The 23,060-nt window shown below is 39.3% G+C and overlaps 1 protein-coding gene across 1 annotated transcript; it reads right to left on the bottom strand.

Annotated features, from left to right (window-relative positions):
* Positions 1-500: 500 nt before the first annotated feature.
* On the bottom strand, positions 501-18,617 carry Tyrp1 (tyrosinase related protein 1). The gene is made up of 8 exons (XM_051166530.1): positions 18,174-18,617; positions 16,744-16,746; positions 15,576-15,898; positions 12,114-12,318; positions 7,521-7,688; positions 5,716-5,895; positions 1,969-2,115; positions 501-1,199 (listed from the first exon to the last, which is right to left on the bottom strand). Exons 1-8 carry the CDS (start codon positions 18,556-18,558, stop codon positions 994-996), a joined length of 1,617 nt encoding a protein of 538 aa, XP_051022487.1. The 5' UTR covers positions 18,559-18,617; the 3' UTR covers positions 501-993.
* Between the last annotated feature and the right edge of the window lie 4,443 nt (positions 18,618-23,060).

The raw sequence follows: 23,060 nt of genomic DNA, 5'->3' as shown, positions 1-23,060 counted from the left end.
TCTCAGCATTGGGAGAGACAGAGGCAGGTGGATCTCCATAAATTTTAGGCCAGCCTGGTCTAGATTGAAAGTTACAGGCATCTGGGACAACAGAATTAGACTTCGCTGTTAAAGGGAAAAAAAAAAAAAAAGATAAAAAGATAGAAGGAAAAAAGAAAACAACCGAAACCAATGAAACAAGATTCAATTGTATTTATTTTAAAGTACACAGAAGGCCGATAAGTGGTGAAATAATGCTGTTGAAGTGAAACACAATGTGTTTGATCCTATCCATGGAACCCCATGTCCTTTGACTTACACCTTCTCTGCAGACCTATTAGACACTAGATTTAGGAGGTGAACTGTGTCACAGGCAGCTTCCTGTCCAGAAAACTAAGCTCGGGAGCAGAGTGGAGAACAGGCAGTAGCAGCTGTGTTCCAGCAAAGTGAGGCTTTCATCTTTACAGAGGGTTACAAGGATTGTGACGTTGTTGTGGCCTTGTACCTGAGCCCAAATAATACATGCTGACACCAAAATAAGACCAGTTTCAGAAAGCTAATCAAGATCCTATTTGTTTACAATGTCAGGAAATTCATTTTAACTAATCTACATGGCTGCCTTTATATCTGTTAACCAGTATCCATAATAGCAATGTGTATACATGTTCCCATGTAAGAATGGACACTCATATATTTGAAGTAGAGATTTTTACATCAAATTATTTTCCTACATTGCTTATTCATACCACACAGGCAATCTGTAGAACAGCACAAAGCTTGTCACAGTCTCCTCTTAGATGCCACGGAGCTGGTACACTATTCCATCTTAAATAGAACTAATAATTAGAACCCATTGAAAAGATTCTGAGTTCTCATCACTGAAAAATAATGCTTCAATTCCAACATACGTTTCTATAAGAGAGAAAGGGAGGGAGCAAAAAGAGTATGGTTGACAACTGTGTTTCAATCAGGTTGCTTCCCATCCAAATGCATTAGTGGGCAAGCAGGCAGCTGTCAGACCCTGGACTGATTAGGATTTGGGAGCTCCTCATATTCCTCAGCATAGCGTTGATAGTGATCAGTGAGGAGAGGCTGGCTGGCTTCATTCTTGGTGCGTCTAGAACGGATCAGACAAGAAGCACCCACAAAAATGACAGCTACGAGTAACAGTGCAGCCACTACAGCAATGGTAATGAGTTCAGGCATAGTAAACTCCTGACCTATTTGAAAAAGATAAGAGTAAAATGAATATTAAAATAATTATCGCCCAACATGGACAGCTCACATTTAGGCACTGTTCAAAGCACTCTAGGCAGGACCCCAAATTTAGTTTTTGTTGGCCATATGGCCTGAGCTTAGCACCTGCTGTCTTGAAGGTACTCCTTAATTTCTTCCATGAATGAGCCATATAGAGATCAATGTATTGTAATTCTAAAGTTAAAGACATGACAGCTTAAAGAATTGAGAGGCCATAGGAAGAACTGCTGGTTTTGAAGCCCAGTCTTTTCAAGTCCCACATCCCATGATCTTTCACTATATTCTTTTACTTCTGTTGCAGAAAACTTACAGTTGAAAGTCTTGAATTTTAAAAATCTCAGAAAAGCAGCTTTGAATATCTTACTACCTCTTCACTTACAGGCATCCAAGTTTAAAACTCACACTCTCTTTTACTGGAAACACAACCTTTCCGGTGTTAGAATTAATCTCTAATTTTTGAGTTTCTTTCTTTGCAAAAATGAGAAATAAGCTGCTTGTCTCCAAAGATCATGAAGATTAATAAGACAGAGTGCGGAACAACTCTTTCAATACTGGGTTGAAGTGAATGTTCAGTAAGTGATAACTTCCCCCCTTTATTCATACATAAGACTCCACGAGAAAGCTTTATATCCTACAGAACACACTAACCTCAGGATGCTGTGGACCTTACTTCTAAGATAACAAGTTTGCTTCTGGAGAACACGACCAGGAAGATGAGCTGACAAAACTGACCTGGCCATTGAACTTCATAAGCATATCCCAGGTTGTCTGGAGCAGTAACAAACATTTCTGTGTTAGTCACCGGAGGCCAGAATGGTACCATGTTGTATTGCCTGTTATGGCCAATAGGAGCGTTTTCCAACGGGAAGGTAGAAATATCTAAAAGATTCCAAAGGTGATTTGTTAGTGGGCAGGAAGTTGATACCAGAGTTGTTGTTCTGAAGGTGGCTAATGTGCAAGGAGCATAGGCAAAACGTTTTCATAGTTTACATCAAATACAGGCAAAAGGCAAGTGCCACTGCCGAACAGGGAGAATGTGGCACCGACACTTGTCTTGATAGAACGTTTAAAGTCAAAGAACTTGAGTTGCATTTCTATATAAGACTCTCATCAGCTCCTTAGTTATAAAACTACACAAGCTAATTTATATAAATCTACAAAACATATTTTTCAGTCAGTGAAGAGCCAACCTGCCCTTTCTCTATCACAGTCTGTAATTCAAACTTGACAGATGATTGTTCTTGACCTCAAATACATCTGCTTAATATTTCTATTTTTTCCAGTTTACTTGTAGAGAAATCAGTATTAAATTTATTCCCATGTTTTCCATTAGCAAAAAGTTCCTAAAATTTGAATCTGATTTCTAGAGCACTATTTGTTTCCTGTTCTCTCTCTTCCTTCTATCTAAAACAGCCATTTAAACCAAAGGCATTAATTGTTTTAGTGGGTTTTTGTCATCAAGGATGAAAGTAAGGATAGATTCTTTGTGTCAGAAGCAGCCTTTTTTTTTCTTGTTAATCTGTATTTATGTGAGTGCTATTTAACACCAAACAAAATACTGTAAAACCAGAGCTGGATCTGTGTCTCAGAGGGGTATTAACTGCTTCTTTCAGGACACCTGAAATATGTGAGGCCAGCCAGGGCCTAGGATTTCCTTTTGTGGGAGGTTTGTTATCTGTGGAGGAACCATGGAAGAATGATTCTTCATTTACTTTGAGAAAAAGTCAGACACAGAAACGGAGATGTTCTATTTCTGTGACTTTAGTTTTATTATACATTACAGGAAATAAAATATTTGTTCAAATGTATTGCATGCCTACTAATGCTAGGTATTGGTCCATTGAACAAAGAAGTCAATTTCTGGTCCTCGAAGCCCCACATCCTGTTGTAGTATAGGTAACGTGTGAAAGTTTCCCATTGAGTCTCATAAATTAGCATCTGGATGTGTTCTGTATTGTACTGTGTCCAACAATGTGATTGTGCAGCATCATATTGTAAGGCAGCAACCTGCTTTAGCTTTTTTAATGTTCTTATTCTGACTTCTTATTTTAAAGTTCTACACTTCTGATTCATCAGCCTTCAATATAGTGAAGACCCTTGACAGAGTTTGGAAAACGAACCCCATCCTCTCTGCTGCTAGACTCTTTCAAAACGTCTTCTGCTCTGTGGAACTTTTTAAAGATTCTTTCCAAGTTCTTACTCTTGCTGACCTCATTACTTCATGACATCTTTTCCCAATGGACACTTAGGAATAAATAAATGGAAAATTTGCGAAAGTGGCTGATTGGTCAGTTTTCATTTTCTTGAAAAATTTTCAGCATTGTCTCATTCTATAGTGTAAGACCATATTTTATCAGAAAAATGCCACAGGCTAACTACTGTTTATTTATGGACCTTCTCTACCCTACACTGCCTTCTTTGTAGTTGAGCTTCCTTAAACTACACAGAGCTGAAGCAGAGGAGGCCAGGGCAGAATAAGAAAAGAACACAAACTTTCTGGTTCAGGACAGCCTTTAGATTAGACCTGGAGAATCTTTTAACAAATTTCTATGAAGACACATTAATTATTTTCAAACAGAGTATGAAAGTTAGAATTTTACAGCTTCTGGAAATTTCTAAAAGAAATAATTTTCACTCCCTTTGAGAAGCCTAGCATTCACAGGATTGGTAATGGCTGCACAGATATTATCTAAATATTTTTCACTGGTTCCCCAAAGCCTGTACTTAACAAGAGCTAATGTTGTTAATTCCCAACCTATTAAATACATCTTATATAATTCTATATTATTGCAAACAGGGCAATCTTGTTTTTACAACTATTAGGTTGAATACTACAGGAATTATTAAAAACAAATGCTTGAAGTAAAGCTATGGATTAAGGAGTGGAAGGCATGGTTGCAAAGTTAGGGAAGCTGAAATACCTAGATTACTATGACCAGACTGAATCATAAAAATATTAATTTATTTTTTTTAAGGAAACTGATGGTTTGAATGAAAATGACACCTTATGGGCTCATATATCTGAATGCTTAGTCAGCAGGGAGTAGGTCTGCTTGAGAATGATTATGACGATTGGGAGGGTTGGTAGGTATGGTCTTGTTGGAGTAGGTATGGCCTTATAGGAGAGGTGTTTTACTGGGGTGGGCTTTGAGGTTTCCAAGGCCCACTTCAAATCCAATGTCTTTCTTTCTCTGCCTGCTGCCTATGCATTGCATGTAAGCTCTCAACTACTGCTTCAGCACCATGGCCTGTCTGAGTCCCACCATTATGGTAATGGACCCTCTGACTGTTAAGTAAGCACCCAATCAAGTGCTTTCTGTTCTAAGAGTTGTTTAGATTATGGTGTTTCTATAAGAGTTGTCCGGATTATGGTGTTTCTTCACAGCAATAGAACAATGTCTAAGACAGAAATGAATGCTGTAATTAACTAATTCACTGTCTGTTGTTATCTATATAAGAACACATGAAATATAAAGCAGGATACCAACTGTATATACCAATTCATAAAAGATTAACAGTTAAAGTTTTTATGAGTGAACTTCTGTTTGACTTTTCTTTTTTGAGATAATGCTTCCCTTTAAAGCACAAGCTAGCCTAGAACTCTAGCTCCTCTGCCTCAGACTTCTGAGTACCAGAACCATAGACACTACCATATATGGCAAATAACTTGTTTCTTAAATGATTTTTGACCGAATAACATATTTTGACCTCCACATACATTGGAATAGTCAGAATGGGTTGCAATAGAGGTTTCTGTTGCACGCAAAGGAGTGTGAATGGTCTCACTGGGTAGATGAAGCAATAGCGAGCCATCCTTCACTCTTGCGTGTGCATGATAAAGGCACAGCAACTACAATTCAGACCATTTTCAAAGTATGAAAATTTATCATGTTTAAGCCAGTGGAAGTACTTTCATGGCTTGGAAAAGCAATGCACTTCACTTAGCTGAGTAGGAATGCAGTAAATAAGGTCTCTCAAATAATATTTTAAAGAATGCATTGAAGTGAACTTAAAAGAGATTTCCTCTGGTGTGATATAAAAACGGTTACCTTTTTCACGTTGAGTAAGTTTCCATTTCTGTAGGGCCATAAAAATAATACAACTCAGAACTGCAGATTATGGATATGGCATGTTTAGTCTTTTGTGAAACCCAAGAAAAGATCTGCAACATCTTTCCATTTATATTAAAAAGCAATGAGAACGTTTGTGGAAAAATATGAGTAAGAAAACCCGGGAATACATGTTAGTCATCTTTTCATGACAAAAATGCCGGTAGTGTCATCTTAATGGTAACTGTACTGAGAGATGTCTGCAGTTTTCAAAGTGGTTTCAGTGTTTGGCAGTGGATGCATGGGAGAGCTACAGCACCTTTATTTTGGAGCATATTTTATGCGCTTCAAGGGCTAGCTTAAATTGATAACCACACCTTCAGAATAATCCCTTTGCAAAGCCTGCAAAAAGCATATGAAATCGTCTCACCAGCATTATACCTCCTTAGCCATTCATCAAAGACGGCATCAGTGAAAGTATGCAGGAGGACGAAAATAGGATCGTTGGCAGACAGATGGGTTTGTCCTCCAGTTCCGTTCAGGAAGAGGTGCGCCAGGTTGTGAAGGCTTCGAACAGTAGGGTCGTATTTCCCTGTGGGGTCATTGTAACCTATATTTAAAAGTAAGGATGAAAATAGGAGAAAACATTGATTGTCAACAGCAGTGATTATATTAGAAAACACCTTTTTTTCAAAGCTCGCCAGGTTAAAAATTGCTTCAGTACAATAGCGTTGCCTCTCTGAAGCAATGGCTGATGACATTCGCTTGCTAGACTCAGAAGTAGGTTAGTGCTGAGCCAGAAGTGCGGCATTCCAAATGTAGCTTCTAGGTCAACAATAATAACCTGTAAAGGATAACAGTCAGAATGTATGAATGCCGACTTTTGACGATGCACAGGTTGTTCTGCATGGAGGCAGACAGTGGAAATCCTCCAGTTACTGCTGCCACCCCTGGGAACAATGCTGTCACTGTCCTGGAAGCTCTCCTACTACCCTCCTTTTCAATGACTGCCATCATGTTTTCAAAAAATGGATTTTGTGAAGATGCTAAAATGTCATCATTTCCTACACCTTTTGTACAGTTTTAAACATCTGGAAAGATTACTGTAAAATATTTAGAGAATATTTATAGTGTCTCTACATATTTAGGCAGATGAGAATAAATGCCAAATAGGTCAGAAAGCAGTTGGAGGGCTTGTGGTTAGGATAGAGTTACGTGTGTCTGATTGAGTTGGACTGCTATGTATATAAATTCACTCAGTCAGTCAGTCAGTCAGTTATTCACTTACTCATTAATTCACTTTATGAATTTCCTCCAAATTTTTAACTCAAGAAATATGGTCAGTACACTGCTTTAAAAAATCAATACTTTAGCTTTATAGATTCCAGTTTAGTATCTATATGTACTAAATATTGCATCAATTCTGTCAGTGAGTTAATACATTTAAATAAACATAAGGAGCATATACAATTTTGATAGTTAAAGAGCACAATATTAAAAGTAACAACTGGATTTACATCTTTCATATCTCAGATCAAAGAGCAAGCTTCTTTTCTGTTGGAAGGGCATTGGCGCACCCACCTAACAAGCATGACTCCAGAACTCAAGGGCAAGTTCAGTATTAACAAGTTTAAAATTAAGTTAGACATAGTTGTATTCTTTTAGAAATTTGAATATTATTACTGGCTATCTTAGAAAAGTCATTGCATGTATTCTAACTATACTTTTACTGTTATAAAATGAAGAGTGTAAAGCTAAAACTCAGTAGATACTTGTTTGTATTTTTCATAGATTTGTTAGAAAGTGTTGAAACCTAAATAAAAGTACCCCAAACAGACTTCACATACTTTCAAGTAATTGGGACTTAAAAGAATTGTTAATCTTACCTTTTTAGAGGAACAACTTTATAACTATGAAAGTCACCTGTCAGTGCTACAGCATGACATTATTACACATGCTGGCCTGACAACTGCCAGGCACTATGCTAAAGAATCTCTAGCTATTTAAGTGGTTTGACTGATAATTTCCCCTGGCTTTTTCTCTGAGAATCTAATGGAGTCTGATACTTCCCTTAGTTTTGAACTGGAATTTGCGACTGAATCAAAATCAACAGCCAGTTTCCTTGAACCCACGTGATCAATGTGACATTTAAAGTCTTTTCAAAACCATCTAATTTGAGACACTCCAATACTCTCCTAACTAGATTAATTCAAAACACGAATTTTGTTTACTTGCCTTCCACTGTGTTTCGAAAACTGTTTGTAGAATTGGAATAAAAGGGAGGTGTGTCAAACACACGGACCTCCAAGCACTGAGTGACATCCTGTGGTGCAGGAAGATGCTGTACTGCTGGTCTCCCGACATTTCCAGCTGGGTTTCTCCTGATTGGCCCACCCTCAGTGCCTAGGGAGGAAAGGCATGCACACAGTTAAAGAATGTCTACAGGTCTGAGTGTTGCTCTCTGATATGCAGTGAAAACACTGAAAAACAGATCCTTATGGAAGAAATAGGAAAAGACATGCTTACTGTGAAAAGCATCTAAATTGTGTTGCCCTACTTCCATGAAGGATATATTTAAAAAAACGTTGGAAGGAAAAAATAATCACACGGAAAGACATGGGTCTCAGTGCTGCTAGGTTGAAACAAGATTTATCACAAGAACGTAAGAACATGAGAAACTTAATTTTTGTTAAAAATAATCTTATAAATTAAATACAAACAAAAATATATATTTCACACACATAAAAAAATCTTACCCAAATGCCATCTGTTACAACTCTTCAGAATGATAAGAAAAAAATACCCTCAAATTTCCTTGGAATACGGTGCATATTTCAATAAAAAGTGTTTTTCATTTTTAAAAGTCAATTAATGTCACCATTAAATCTTTTGAAGGGTGGTGTAGATGCCTTAAGGGAGGGAAGAAAATGTGAAGAGAGAGAAGGAGGGAGGCAGTGAGCGGTAGTGGGGGAGAGAAAAGAGAGAGAGAGAGAGAGAGAGAGAGAGAGAGAGAGAGAGAGAGAGAGAGAGAGAGAGAGAAAGAGAGAGAGAAAATAAGGAATAAGCTTATAAGGAACTCAAAATGACTGAAATGACTGGGGAAGAATTTCTGTAGTAAAGTCAGAGAGATTTTGCAAGGAGTTTAGTCTAGACAGGGCCAGTAGCACACAATCATAAGCTTCCTTCTGTTTGTCTCACAAGGACATGAACTCTCTCACCATCCCTGGCACAGTGCCTGGTGTTTTCTTGGTGACAAGGAGTTGCTGCATACTTTCCTGTTGCTGTAAAAAGCCATTTCTTTGGGGGAAGAGCTTGTGAGGATCAGAGCCCACTGTCAGCATGCTGGGAAGTATACCAGAGCCATATTGTGGAGAAATCAGATACCGAGCTCAGAAGGTCATGCTTCTTCATTAAGAAGACTGGAGCCTCAGGTAAATGGGGCAGGGTAAGAATCCTTGGGATCACTTTTCATGAGCATTCTGTGGTGATTGATAGACTCATAAGTGCTCCACAGGGACAAGGCAAATGACCCATTGGCAAGGGACAATACCGCAGCTTCAGCTTGTTTTCATTTTCAAATATCCTATACTGAATTCTTAGCACAAAGTTGCCTTATCTGCCACATTGACATAACAACCACTAAATAGCATAGCAATGAAACATAGACCGGTATTAGGAATGCATTGTCCATGTACATTTTGGGTATGTGGATTATCCTAAAAAACCTTCAGGCATCACTAGATCTCAAGTCTGACTTTAAGCTGGTATTTTGGGGATTACTGTCTGGGGAATTCTCAGTAAGTCCCATGAAGAAAAATTCTGTCTACTTTGGTTACCAGCAACTGCACCCTAGTTTATCTTCATGGAGTTTTGTGTTTGAGACTTTGGGTAATAAAAGAAGTCAAGACTTTGGGTAGCCAAAATACCAGCTGGGTCATTTTAGTTTTTTTTTTTTTAAATTATTGTTGTTGTTGTTTGTTTTTCAGGACAGGGTTTCTCTGTGTAGCCTTGGCTGTCCTGGACTCACTTTGTAGACCAGGCTGGCCTCGAACTCACAGAGATCCACCTGCCTCTGCCTCCCGAGAGCTGGGATTATAGGAGTGCACCACCACACACAGCTCGAGTCGCTTTAGTTTTATCTCAGTGGTTTTGGAAATTAGTTTGCACCTGGACTACCACTGCCACATCAGCCACTAGCATCCCATGACTTATAGTCCAGTAAAATTTCCACATCAGAATGAGTGGGAAGTTCAGAATGTGTGAGAGAAAATAGGTTTGGGAAATCCTGCGGAGAAAGAACCAGTGCACTTCATGTACTGAATTGTAGCTCTGTTATGAGGGTTGACAGAACGGCAGGTGATACTAACTCACTTTTCCCACTCAATAAATTTAGTGAAACAAGTAAGTAACAATGTAAGTATGAAATCTCTAAGAAAGAGTGTTCTGAGGCCATGCATGCATCAGTTCCTTAAGAAGATATCAAGGCAACTGGAGAAACCAATAAAATCTTCTCAGGCAAGTAGATAAAAGAAATAATTTCCATGAGAACTGAACAAGACACAGAATCTCATACTTTATGAGACATATGATGTGATTGATCTAGGCTGTTTTTCTTTATTCTTTACAACGTCTGATTTTAAAAATTAGGTATGTGTTCTGGGCAGTGGCGGTGCATGCTTTTAATCCCAGTACTCGGGACTCAGAGGCAGGTGTTTCTATGTGAATTCTAGCTTGGCCTGGTCTACAGAAAGAATTTCAGGACAGCCAGGGCTACACAGAAAAGCCTTGTCTTGAAACAAACAAACACACAAACAAAGAAACGAACAAAATTACATGCGTGTGCATGTGTGTGTGTGTGTGCGCACATATAGAAGTCAGAGGACAACCATGTGGGTCCTAGGAACTGAATTCAGGTCAGTCTTGACAACATGAGCATTTACTTGCAGAGCCGTCTTTCCAGCTTTATCATGTTCAATAAATACAATGCTAGCTTCTTACATCTTGAATTGTCACAGTGGACAATATTAAATTGTGTTAAACCTAGAATAAGTACTTTTCAACTTCCCATGCATTTGTGATGCCTGTTAAATTAAATCTATGACAAAATAAAAATACTTCTTTTATTTTTTTCTCTTATGTCATATTTTCAATTACTCTTTTAAAATGATTCTTTCTAAGCTGGGAAGATAGCTTGTGAAAAGCCAAGTGCTTGAGACCTCAATTTGACCCCACAGAGAAGAAAATGAAGTACTTAGAGCACATTTGCAATTTCAGAATTAAGAAGGTGGGGGCAGGTAGAGACCCAGGCTTAGTAGTGAGCCATTGATAAACTCTGGGGTGGTAAGAAACATTGCCCCTCCCCCCACCAAAAAAAAAATGGTCACTAGAGCCTGGAGCCTGGTGTTATTCCCAGCACTTGAGCTACATCAATACTTTGGCAGTTGAATCTCTATGAGTTAGAAGCCAGCCTGAGCTACATAGTGAGTCCTGACCAGAGAGAAGTGTACAATAAGACACTATCTCAAAAATAAAATAAAACAGGTAGACAAAGCCAAAAGAATGACAACTGAAGGTTTCCTGTGGCTTACACACACACACATATCCACATGTGTATTTGCACACTCACTCATAATCATCAACATACATGCACACATGCACGGGCAGTTATGTCTAATCATCAGTACGGCTAGAAAATGTGTAAAACTCCCCAGCCCTAAATATAACAGCTTGGTGAGAGAGATGAGTGAGTTAGTAAAACTCCCCAGCCCTAAATATAACAGCTTGGTGAGAGAGATGAGTGAGTTAGTACATGGAGACAACCCTGACCTTCAATTTCATTCCTCCGTCACAAGGTGGAACCAACTGCTCAGGTGTTAGACTTCTATAGGAAACTTCCATGTGTTATCGTAGTTCATATATTAAAACAAAGCTAAATGCTTTTCTAATGGTGAGAAAATGAACTTAATTCCTTTGATATAATTAAACTACTCTCTCTTCAAGCTTCCAAAGCAATACAAAAGTTGGTGCATAAATACAAGCCCAGTAATAGATCATACATATAATAATAAATTACAGCTCTGATTTTATGTGGAAAATCAATTATTTAAAATATCTAGAAGTGCCTGAAGAAGAAAAACAAGAAACAGTAGAGAACTTCAACAATTAAGACTATGTTAGCAGTTCAGGGAGGGTAACTATGTTTCATGGCAGAAAATGAAAAGTTCCTGAACAGACCAGTGGAAATCAGACATGTTCTGGGGCAGAGGCATAATGGCCAGACATGTCCACTCTCCTTAGGAGAGCTTAGAGCACTGAGTCTGCCGGCATCGCTGTTACTATATCTTCCTATTGTGAAGCTCATTGCTACGAAGGTAGCCCTTTTGCACTTTAGTTCTCTGACTGAACAAACATGGAATTTTCCTTCTCTGCTTCCCTCCCTCTTGTCCTTCTCCTGGAGCACTCTCAATGAATTTTTGCACATTTAAGATTTTCTTGGGAGACATTTCCTGTGAAATTCCACCCCAAGACATATGACTGCTAAGCAGTTCTGAGTGTATTAAGAGGATTAATCTATATTAGGCTTTTAGAAAATAAAGTTGGAAATGTACTGACCAAATTTCTGGGGAAAAAATGAATAAAATACACAGGTACTGTGTGTTTCCCTGGAGCACCTTGTAGACTGCCTTGAGTCTCCTGGGGGCTCGATGTGCACCTGTACTGATTCGCTAAAAACTGATCGCAGATTTCATTCTGAAGAAGGATCTTCCAGGCAGCATGTCTTTATCTAATAAAGAATTGTGACTATAGTAACTGTCATTTATGTCTTACTGTTGCAAAGTGTTCCCAGGGTGTCGTATTCTTCTAAGGACTCGCAGACCACTCTCCATTGAGAAAAGACAGAGTTGGGGCTTATAAGAGTGGAATCGAAGTTGCTTCGGGATCCCATCAAGTCATCGGTGCAAACATCACAGACATTTCTCCCGGTTGCAAAATTCCAGTAAGGGAGGGAGAAAGAAGGCTCCTGCAGCATCTCCTAGATAACAGAAATCCATTAATGGTCCCTGCTTCTACTTACATCCTGTCTCTTGGTTTGCATGGCTCTGGTGCCCTTTTCCTTTAGCTCTCTCTACATAAGGAACAAGTGGTAAAGTCTGGGATGTCAGAGAAGTCAAAGACCTTATTGAACACACTTTGGAATTTAGTTGGAGGGGTCATATAGGCTGAAGAAGCAATGGAGTTCATTTTCATGCAGAAACTTCTACAAATAATTTGAGGGGAAATGTTGTTTTCATTATTGGCAGATAATTGTGTTTCTATTGGTTATATGGAAAATTCTTGATGTTTCTATCTCTTCCATTTTCCTATTTTTAACTGAGGCACCATGAACTCTTGGCAGCCCGTGACCTCAGTTTTGAAAGGATTTGTGGCATAGTAACTTTTGGGGTTTTGCTTTTAATGTGTTCTGAATGACTTTAGTTAGGTAGATCCTGGTGTGCTGACAGACCCTCATGCTTTTTGTGTCACACAGACTCTATTTGCACAGCTCTAAAGTTTTGTTCAGAGATCTACACTAAAATGCTGAACTAGGAAGACAGGCATCCACCTGAAGCTTGCAGCCAAAATGCTAAACAGTAGCAGAATGAATTTTGTGCCTTTTGTTCTTAAGATAAATGACCTAGTTTCTACTTCGAAACCATCTCACACTTTTTAAAAATGCTTCAAACCAAGGGCACATCCTTATTTTATTGGATTCCTTACAAGTCCTGCTTCCCTCATTTGCCTTTCTTTGGCCCTTGGGGAGTTACTTGCAGAGGGGGGAGATTTACTGTGGAGCTGTTTTTGCCTTCCCTGTCTTTCAAGCACCTGGTGAGTTTCTGCTCTTTTACTGTAGCTCCCTTTTGCAGGCATCTCCTTATCCTTGGGTGTTTTAGAGAGTCAAAGCTTTTCAAGGCATTTCTAGTTATTGATCTCCAAGGTTTATATTATGCATACAAAAACTGTCAGTGTTCTTCCCAAAAATTAGTGACAACTTCCAAGGGCTCATTACGAATCAAGACCAACTGTGGCTGGGTTGGTGGCACTTGGCCACATTCTAATAGTGCTGCATGTCACTCCTAGAGTGGAATATGATAACACCTTGTTCTCTGGCCTAGAAAATGGAAGCCATCAAGGTGGAAGTTGCACTGGCAGAGCTGAGGCTTTTAGACACTTTCCACCTGCCCTTTCATTTTGGTGTGCCATTGGGAAAATGCCTTGAGAGAATGAGGATCTAGAGTCAGCTACAGATGACAGATTTTTCTACTTATAATCTATTACATGTCTTTCTTGTAATCAGAGCTTTAAAAGATCATGCTGAGCAGACTAGATGGACTCATTTCATCACCCCTGAAATGCGTGTGGACAGACTCCTGTCAACTATATTACTCTGTGTTGCAGCGCTCCAGTTTGATTTCTTCTAACCACAGCTTTCCCATGAGAGGCTAGGCCAGCACCTCGAAAGCAAAAAAGTCGGAACAGATTTTGTTTGTTTGTTTGATTTGTCTTTAGTTAATTTTAGTTAATTTTAAGACTTTAACTTTGTGATAAAGATTCATGATTCATAGAGGAAGCAAGTTTAGTTTATAGACTTAATCGTTGAGTCCAACAATAAATACTTTTAGCTGGGAAGTCGTGGCACACACCTTTAATCCCAGCACTTGGAAGGCAGATGCAGGCAGATCTCTGAGTTCAAGGCCTGGTCTACAGAGCAAGTTCCAAGGGCTACACAGAGAAACCTGTCCTGAAAACAAAAATGAAACAAAAGAGACAACCAGAAAAAGAAACAAATAAACACAAAAATTGATCTGGGGATTGGACCTAGAGCCTTGTGCTTACTAGGCAAGTGCTTTGTCATTGAGCTAAATTCATAACCCCTAAACTGTTCACTCTTGAATAGCAATATTTTTCCCAAAAAGCAGTTTTATTAGTGAAAAGACAGTAAGATCCTTATACTACCAAACAAAACAAAAACCAAACAAAAAATCTTGAATTTTCTGTGCTTGAGTTGAGGTCTACTTTATTTTTTTATTTTTTTTTTTTTTTTTTTGTTTTGAGATAAGCTGGAATTTTAAAAATCCAAATGTTTTATTTTTTTTTTCTCTTTTTTTTTTTATTAATTTATTCTTGTTACATCTCAATGTTTATCCCATCCCTTGTATCCTCCCATTCCTCCCCCCCCCCATTTTCCCATTATTCCCCTCCCCTATGACTGTTCCTGAGGGGGATTACGTCCCCCTATATATTCTCATAGGGTATCAAGTCTCTTCTTGGCTACTTGCTGTCCTTCCTCTGAGTGCCACCAGGTCTCCCCCTCCAGGGGACATGGTCAAATGTGAGGCACCAGAGTATGTGAGAAAGTCGTATCACACTCTCCACTCAACTGTGGAGAATATTCTGACCATTGGCTAGATCTGGGAAGGGGTTTAAAGTTTACCTCCTGTATTGTCCTTGGCTGGTGCCTTAGTTTGAGCGGGACCCCTGGGCCCTGAGGTCTACTTTAAACTCCCTTTCAAAAATCTAGTTTTCAAATGAAAATTCATTTATAAAGATATGTCATTTTGAGGTCCTTGTGTAAATTATATATATATATATTATAGAAAATTATGTTTTGATATATATGAATGTATACGTGTGAACATACACACGTACACACACGAATATACACATGTACATATGTAAATATATATACTTACATACAGTGAAATGATTACTACTTCCAAGAAATTGAACATATCCATCATTTATTTACTGCTATGTGATGCTTTTGCTGGGGGGGGGCTCTTCTGTAAGCCCTAAAATGATAGGGGGTCTAATATAGTTTAGTGAGGAAAAAAGGGTTTAGGTTCTAGAACCATCACCTGTTTTGAGGGGGGTTACAAATGGATGGAAGAGTGAGCCATTATGTACACAAATCCCCAGGAGGTGGCAACTGCTTAAATTCCACAGAAGAAGACCTGGAACATAAGATTTCTTTTGTTTCGTAAATCATTTTGGTCTGGTTATCAAATAGAAAACTCCTGCCCAAACAGGACCTCCATTCTCCTTCCCCATTATTAACATTACTTTTGTTTCACTGCACAACAGGCCAATACTGATGAATTAGTGAGTAATCAGTATGGGAAGGATCTCACCTGAAAGTTAAAAGTACTCTGTTAATGTGATTGCTTTGTCATGGCTTTACTCTTGCCATTCAGTACAATGTGAGTTACAGGGCCTTAGATGTCAGGACCTAAAAACAAAGGGTAAGCTTACCTGCATGTCTCTCTCCAGCTGCAGCAGATGGTACCTGTGCCATGTGAGAAAAGCTGGGCCTTCATGAGAGAAATCTATATCACCAAAGCTTTCCTGTCCTGCCCCAAGGAACGTTTTTTTGACCGAATAATAGTGTGTCCAAACAAAGTAGTTGTAAATGGAAATGTTCTCGAATTGTGGTGTGTTGCCATCTGGTCCCAGTATGTCTTCTGACCGCCTTGTGGCAATGACAAATTGAGGGTGAGTTGTGCGCTTTGCCATATCCAAGGCCCCAACAAAGTGCCTCTTTTCTTCTGTACTTAAGTTGAGAAGATTTCTTCTGACTTTAAGGATGAAAAGATTGAGACATGACTATTAGCAGAGTCATGTTACAGCGTGCTACACGTCCTGTACCCATTCATGGCCATTTGTGCACCTGTTCAAATATTTTACAAATTATTTACCTGGTTAAATATCATTTCCAAGATGCTTGGGACCAGATATGTTTTAGAGTTTATTTTGAAATATTTACTTATACATTATACTTTAAGGACTGGGTCCAAAGCTAAATGTAAAATCCATTTGTTTCATATACTCCTCATTACACACATAGACTGAAGACAGCTTCAAACACAGTTTCATTATTTTCTGCTTAAAACAAACATTAATATAGCCTTTATTCCCAGCACTCAGGGAGGCAGAGGTGGGTGGATCGCTGTGAGTTCGAGGCCAGCCTGGTCTACAAAGTGAGTCCAGGACAGCCAGGACTACACAGAGAAACCCTGTCTTGAAAAACCAACCAACCAACCACCACCACCACCACCACCACCATACCCCACCTTCTGCCAAAAATTAGCAGTATGGAGTTTCCCACTTCTGATACCATGTTGGGGTTCTACACGTCAAAGTTTGGAGAATATGGGAATTTTGGATTATGGATACCCAATCTGTATGTTATTAAGAATACCTTTAATTAAATCTGTGTTTATATTGATCTGTTTCCCTTTTCTTCTTTTTTGCAGCAATTTACTCTCATGTTTCTAAAGGCTTTCTTTAATAGTACATGCAGATTTATGGTTCTGTGACATTGTGATATTTCTGTTCATTATTGGCATTACTTTTTTTCTACTTCTTTGTTTTTTTGGTTTTCAAGATATGATTTCCTGTTTAGCCCTGGCTGTCCCAGAACTCACTCTGTAGACAAGTCTGGCATTGAATTCAGAGATCCTCCTGCCTCTGTCACCTGACATCTGGGATTAACGTCATGCCCTACCACCAGAGGATTTTTTGTTTTTTCCTTTTTATACAATATAAACCTTAGAAAAACAAGGCAGATGAGCACAGTATAGTTGTTATAAAAGAGATCTTTCTGACTTTTGGGATATTTTCTTAAGCTCAATTTATATATATATATATATATATATATATATATATATATATATATGATACTTGGATCAAAAGAATTACTTTACAAAGACATAAAGACTAGAGAGGACATACACACACATATGTATGCACACACATGAACACACACTTTTATGCACATATACACATACATACACGCATACACACACCTATCAAACATACACACATACACACAATCACACACATGCACACAAACATGTACACATATGTATGCACATATGCACACAAACACACACATAATCATACCCATTCATGCATATACACACATGCACACACATAGATACACATATTCACACACACACACACACACACACACACACACACACACACAAGGCCATGTATGATAGTAAAGTCTCAGAAGATAATCTGTGAAACCCTTGGTCAGTGTGTGACACATGGAAAACAAGCAAGTGCTGCTGCTGTTACTGTTTAATACTCCACAGCAGCTCCTTCATCTAAAATGCAAGAATTCCCACCACATTGAGGAATTGTGGGTCACCAGGGCTGCTTGGAGAGGAATGCTATCTTGTTAGAACTAGCAAGATCTCAAAGGGAATTGCATGCTTGCTAAAGGTCCGGATCCAAGAGTTTGGCCTTTCTGAGTCTAACGCACAAAGATTAGCAAAAACACTTCTAGTCATAAAAATCACTTCCTAATATATAGTGGTTGCTTAGGTATTTTTTGAAGGAAATACTGTGTGTGTCGAGGGGAAATATGCATGTGTGTGAAGACCAGAGGAGGGTGTCAGCTGTCCTCTGTCACTCTACATCATTTTCTTGAGACAGGTTTTCTCAAAGGAGTTCATCACTTTTTGGATAGACCCATGATCTTCAAAACTCCAGAGAATCACCTGTCTCCAACCCTCAGTACTGACATTACAGTCAGATGTGGCCACCAAGTTTCCTTAAGTGGGTGCTGGGGACCTGAAGTCAGGTACTGCTGAGCCTGCAAGTGGTCTGACTTCTCACAAAGCCATCTCTCCAGACTTATGGAAATTCTGTTAGTTAAAAGGTATGAGTTTCAGTCTCAAACCAGACAAATGTTTTCAATTTCCTAAGCTTCAGTTTGCTCACCTGGGGAAAGAGTGTTGAGCTCTGTGATTTGCAGGTGTTTCCTGACTTAAGTGGTTCAGGATTCGTTGTATAGCCTCAAGTTTAACTCAGAGAAACGTCCTCCCTCATCTGTCCACTCACCTGTGAGAATTTTCTGGTTGCATGCAGCTCCTCTCCATCCAGGACGGCAGGTCCCACAGTTGTGTCCTGAGAAATTACCATTGCACTGACACGTCCTATTGAAGAACTTCAGAGGCCAGCGTTCTCGGTCATCTTTGCCATCGTGGGGATAATGGCGGCTATGGGGTCTGGAGTCTGCAGTCACAGCCTCACACCTGCCCCTTCCTGATGATGAGCCACAGCGGTCAGTCCCGGGTCCAGAGGATGGGAACAGGTCTGGGCAACATACCCGACTTCTCAGAGCTTCAATGGTGGCACATTCTCGTGGAAACTGAGCCCAGACTTGACGAAACAGCATTAAGGAAGAGAAGATGGAGGGTAGCAGGAGGACTGTGTAAGATCTCATTCTTCTAGAAGCAACAGTGCGGGATGCAGGTCTAGTATGCTGCTTTTTGTATGGAGGAGACAGGGTACTCAGATCAAAATCTAGCTTGAGGGGAAAAAGATAAAAGCAAAACAGAGTCACAAAAGTTCTTTTTTAAAAAAAGATGTATTTATTTATTATTATGTATACAGTGCTCTGCCTGCATGTACACCTGCACACCAGAAGAGGCATCAGACCACATTATAGATGGTTGTGAGCTACCATGTGGTTGCTGAGAAGTGAATTTGAGTGGTCTGGAAGAATAGTCAGTGATTTTAACCTCTGAGCCAACTCTCCAGCCCCCACAAAAGTTCTTTTGCATACTCTTCTAACCCACTCCAGAAATGACACTTCTAAACAAAAATAAAAACATTTATTCACATTTAAGTATCTGGCAGGCATAATACCTAGATCACTGAATCCCCACTCCTTATACTTGAGTTTTCTTATTTAAAACTTCTATTCATAAGAATACTATTCTTGGGTTGGAGAGATGGCTCACTGGTTAAGAGCATATACTAATTTTGCCGAGGAACTGAGTTCACTGCCTTGTACCCACATCAGGTGGCTCACAGCTTCTTGTAACTAAAGGTCCAGGTATTCACCTCTGTCCTTTATGGGCACCTGCTTTTATTTGCACATATCTATATGCATACACATAATTTTAAAAGAAAATAAGTCTATTCTAAAACCAAAAGCACCCACTAGCAGGTGGCTACCACAGTAACATTTAACCATGGATATGAAAGGGGAACTGGGAACAGGCTTATAGCAAACAAATCTCCTTCAGCCTCAGAGAGCTTTGGCCACAGTACACCCCCAACAGAGCTGCTCAACAGTACCTTCAACTCCAGGAAGATTTCTCTGCCGACCTCCTTCAGAGCCAGTGTTGAATGTCTGCTTGCCCCTGATGCCAGCTACTAACTGTATGTAGGTTTCTGCCAGACAGTAAATCCCAAAGGGGATCACCCACACTGGGAGGGGCTGGTCCTCTCTTCCAGCTCTCACTAATCCCTTCTCACACCAGTGAATTCTCCTGCCCTTTAACTACTCCTCCGGCACATGACTCCTTCCCGACTGGTTTCCTTGTGATGGTTGAAGTCTTAAGAAAAGGTCAGACACACTGATTTGGCTGATGCATTGGAGACACTGGAGAGCTTTTGTTTTCAGTGTGATGATTTTATTTTTCTTTATCTGTATACTGCAAAGGATGAAACAAGATGAATTGCTTTACCAGGCACACAAAGGCCAGGGTAACACTTGTATCCTCTGGTAGCTTTTTGTTGTTCTTGTTTAAAGAGACATTTTCTCTCAAATTTGAAAACTCATGCATATGTAGCCAAGATTCAAATGTAATTCTGAGTTTCAGATAAATTAATACTGTACAAAGCGTGTCAAAATTCATGATCAATGTTGGCTGGCCTTTTGATGCTAGGCAAGATGTATAAAAAATTATATAAAATAGCCAAATATGTGTTTAGCAACTAAAGGACAGCCAAGGATATATATTACTATAATTAAGGTGGGAAAGAACAGGAGTATGAGCTTCTGTTTCTAGTTTCTTATGTATGCTGGCCCCATCATCTGTTAGAACTGGGGTCGTAGGAAACTGTGTTTGACATGAGTGCCCATAAATCTGAAGTCATCCTTTTGTTTTTCTCATGTTTTAGTCGGTTACAAATACAACCTATTAATGTGTTCACACACTAGGACAGTCCTGTAGAAGTGAATGGAAACCAGAACATTTCTGTTGAGGGCTTATTCTATACACAGGGGACAAATTTATTTACTTTTTCTGTATCTCTAGGTGACTGGAATCTCACAAATGACCATTCCTGTATAAGTAGGCTTTAGTGACTAGATTCCTCCCCCCGACCCCCGGCACCCCACTAAGTCTGTCTCCACAGTGTATTTGAGTTGCTGCATGTGAAATATTACAGCAAAATTTTATAGTTTTTGTGGCAGTTTGACGTATCATTCTAATAATATGTAATATTTACCCATTCTCCAGTTATTGGACTTTTGGGATGTTATCCTGTTTTCTTTTTTCTTTTTGTCTTGTGAAAAACCACTATAAATAGTCTTTCAATGTTTCCTGTTGTGTACACACACAAACACACTCACACACACACACTTTTTTCACTGCAAATATCTGTGGATGGAACTGTTCATCTTGAAGCTTAGGAATATTAATTACTTTCTAAAAGTGCTTCTATCATTTTCCATTTTCACCAGCATTGTTCAGGCTTGTTAACATTTAGTATTAATTGACTTATTTGTCAGTTCTACATTGAATCATTTGCCCTTATCCTCAGATTCACTCTCAGTGGTTTCAATTATTTGTAGTCAGCTAGTCTGAACGTATTAAACATAAAATTCTAGACATAAGCAGTTCACACAGTTTAAGCTGCATGCTGTCTGTGTCGAATGATGAAAACCCTTACTAGCCATCCAGACACGGTTCTTCTTTGTTCTGTGCTTCTACCCTGGTTCTGCTCCTGACTTTCTGTCATTATCGTGCTGCTCTGACCTCTCTTTAGCTCCCTGGTCTTCATGGCCTCCATCAAGTGCATTTAGATGAGACACCCAGAACATCATATAACTGTAGATGGGAATTATTGTGGAAGAGCATGAGGGTTAGATGGACAATAGCTAGAGGGACCATTATGTCAACCACTATGCTTAGATAGGTTCTCTACTACTTGTGAAGCTTCTGGATGGCAGCTTCCTGCCAGGGGATTGACAAGCTCATTCGAATGAATTCTTAAGGGAGAGAACAATGTTATACCTTTAGAAAGCCTCCAGTAACACAATAACCATGTGCGTTCTCTCTCTCTCTCTTTCTCTCTCTCTCTCTCTCTCTCTCTCTCTCTCTCTCTCTCTCTTTCTCTCTCTAATGTTACATCCTTACTCAGGGTCAGAGTGGCAACTCAGATCTCACTGTTTTGACCAGTAGTCAAAGACCTGGGTTTCAGCTCCTGGTTTTATAATGTCACCCTCGGTGACATTCCAGCCTGGTGACTGTTGACTAGCTGAGGTGGGAGCAGAGGTTATCAATCTGTCCACGGAGATGCTGAGATGCTTTGCTTCAAGCAAGTTTTTTTTTTTTCCTTTGGTTTTTCGAGACAGGTTTTCTCTGTGTAGCCTTGGCCATCCTGGACTCACTTTGTAGACCAGGCTGGCCTCGAACTCACAGCGATCTGCCTGCCTCTGCCTCCCGAGTGCTGGGATTAAAGGCGTGAGCCACCACGCCCGCCGCAAGTTTTTTTTTTTTAATGTAATTTTACATTTAAATTTTACTTGCATTACACCCAACTGTAATGCCCTCGCTCTTATCTTCCGGTTCCTACACTCCATCCCTTTTCTGTACTGTACTTATGTTTTATGCTCATAATGAACAAACAGCTGCTGCAGGCTACCAGCATCCTGAAGAGAGCCTAGAAGTGTTTCTACTAACAGAAAATGTAAAACATTTTGATTTAGTAAGGAAGGAAAAAGGAACAAAGGATGGATTGAAGTTTTTAAGGTGTAGAGTAAGAGTGACTAGGACAAATCGTAACAAAATAGACACTAGAATCTTTACAGGGTGTGATTTCAGACATCCATTGGGAGGTGTGGAATGCACCCTCAGGTGATAGGAGACTAGTGGACCCTGTTTATTTGCAATGCTTGTAGAAGCCAGAAGAGGGCATCATATCCTCTGGCACTGGAGTTACAGAGGGTTATGAGTGGCTTGTTGGTTTGGGGAATCAAACTTGGGTCCTTTGGAAAAGCAACCAGTTCTCTTCATTGATAATCCATCTCTCAAGGCCCAAAATATCAAATATTTTCATTGCCATTGTTATATTAGTTTTAGAGGTAATAAATTAATTACTACATTTCTTCCTTTTCTCTCTTCCTCTTCCTTCCTGCAAATTCTCCTGTATGCTCCCTCCATTCTCCTTCAAATTCATACTGCCTTTTTTCCCCAGTAATTGGTATTAAACATGTGTGTGTACTTTATTTTTTATTGAAAATATTTTTCTATACAATGTGCTCTGATCATATTTTCCCTTTCCTCGTCTCTTTCCATTGCCTTCCCTCCTCCCACCTTCCAATTCTGTGCTTTTTTTCTCTTTCTCTAAGAAAACAAACAGGCAAAAAAAAAAAAAAAAAAAAAAAAAAAAAAAAGACACACACACACAAAAAGAACAAACTAACAAAGAGAAAAAGAGAAACAAAGAAAGATCAGGAGAAACACACACACACACACACACACACACACACACACACACACACACGCTACATAAAATCACAAAATGAGAGCCATAATATACAAGCAAAAGACAAGTAAAGAAAAATGCCCAAACAAAACAAAGCAATATAAGACCAAAAAAAAGTCCTCCAAAAATACCTTTGAGTTCATTTTGTATGGGCACGAGTCCTGTCCTTGAATGCATCAGCGACATCTTTTGGTGATCTAGAACCTCAGATTGATTCTTTTG

Source organism: Acomys russatus, chromosome 2 (assembly GCF_903995435.1).
Source record: "Acomys russatus chromosome 2, mAcoRus1.1, whole genome shotgun sequence".
Classification (NCBI taxonomy): domain Eukaryota; kingdom Metazoa; phylum Chordata; class Mammalia; order Rodentia; family Muridae; genus Acomys; species Acomys russatus.
Note: the sequence above shows the minus strand (reverse complement) of the source record. Positions and strands in the feature narration are given on the sequence as shown.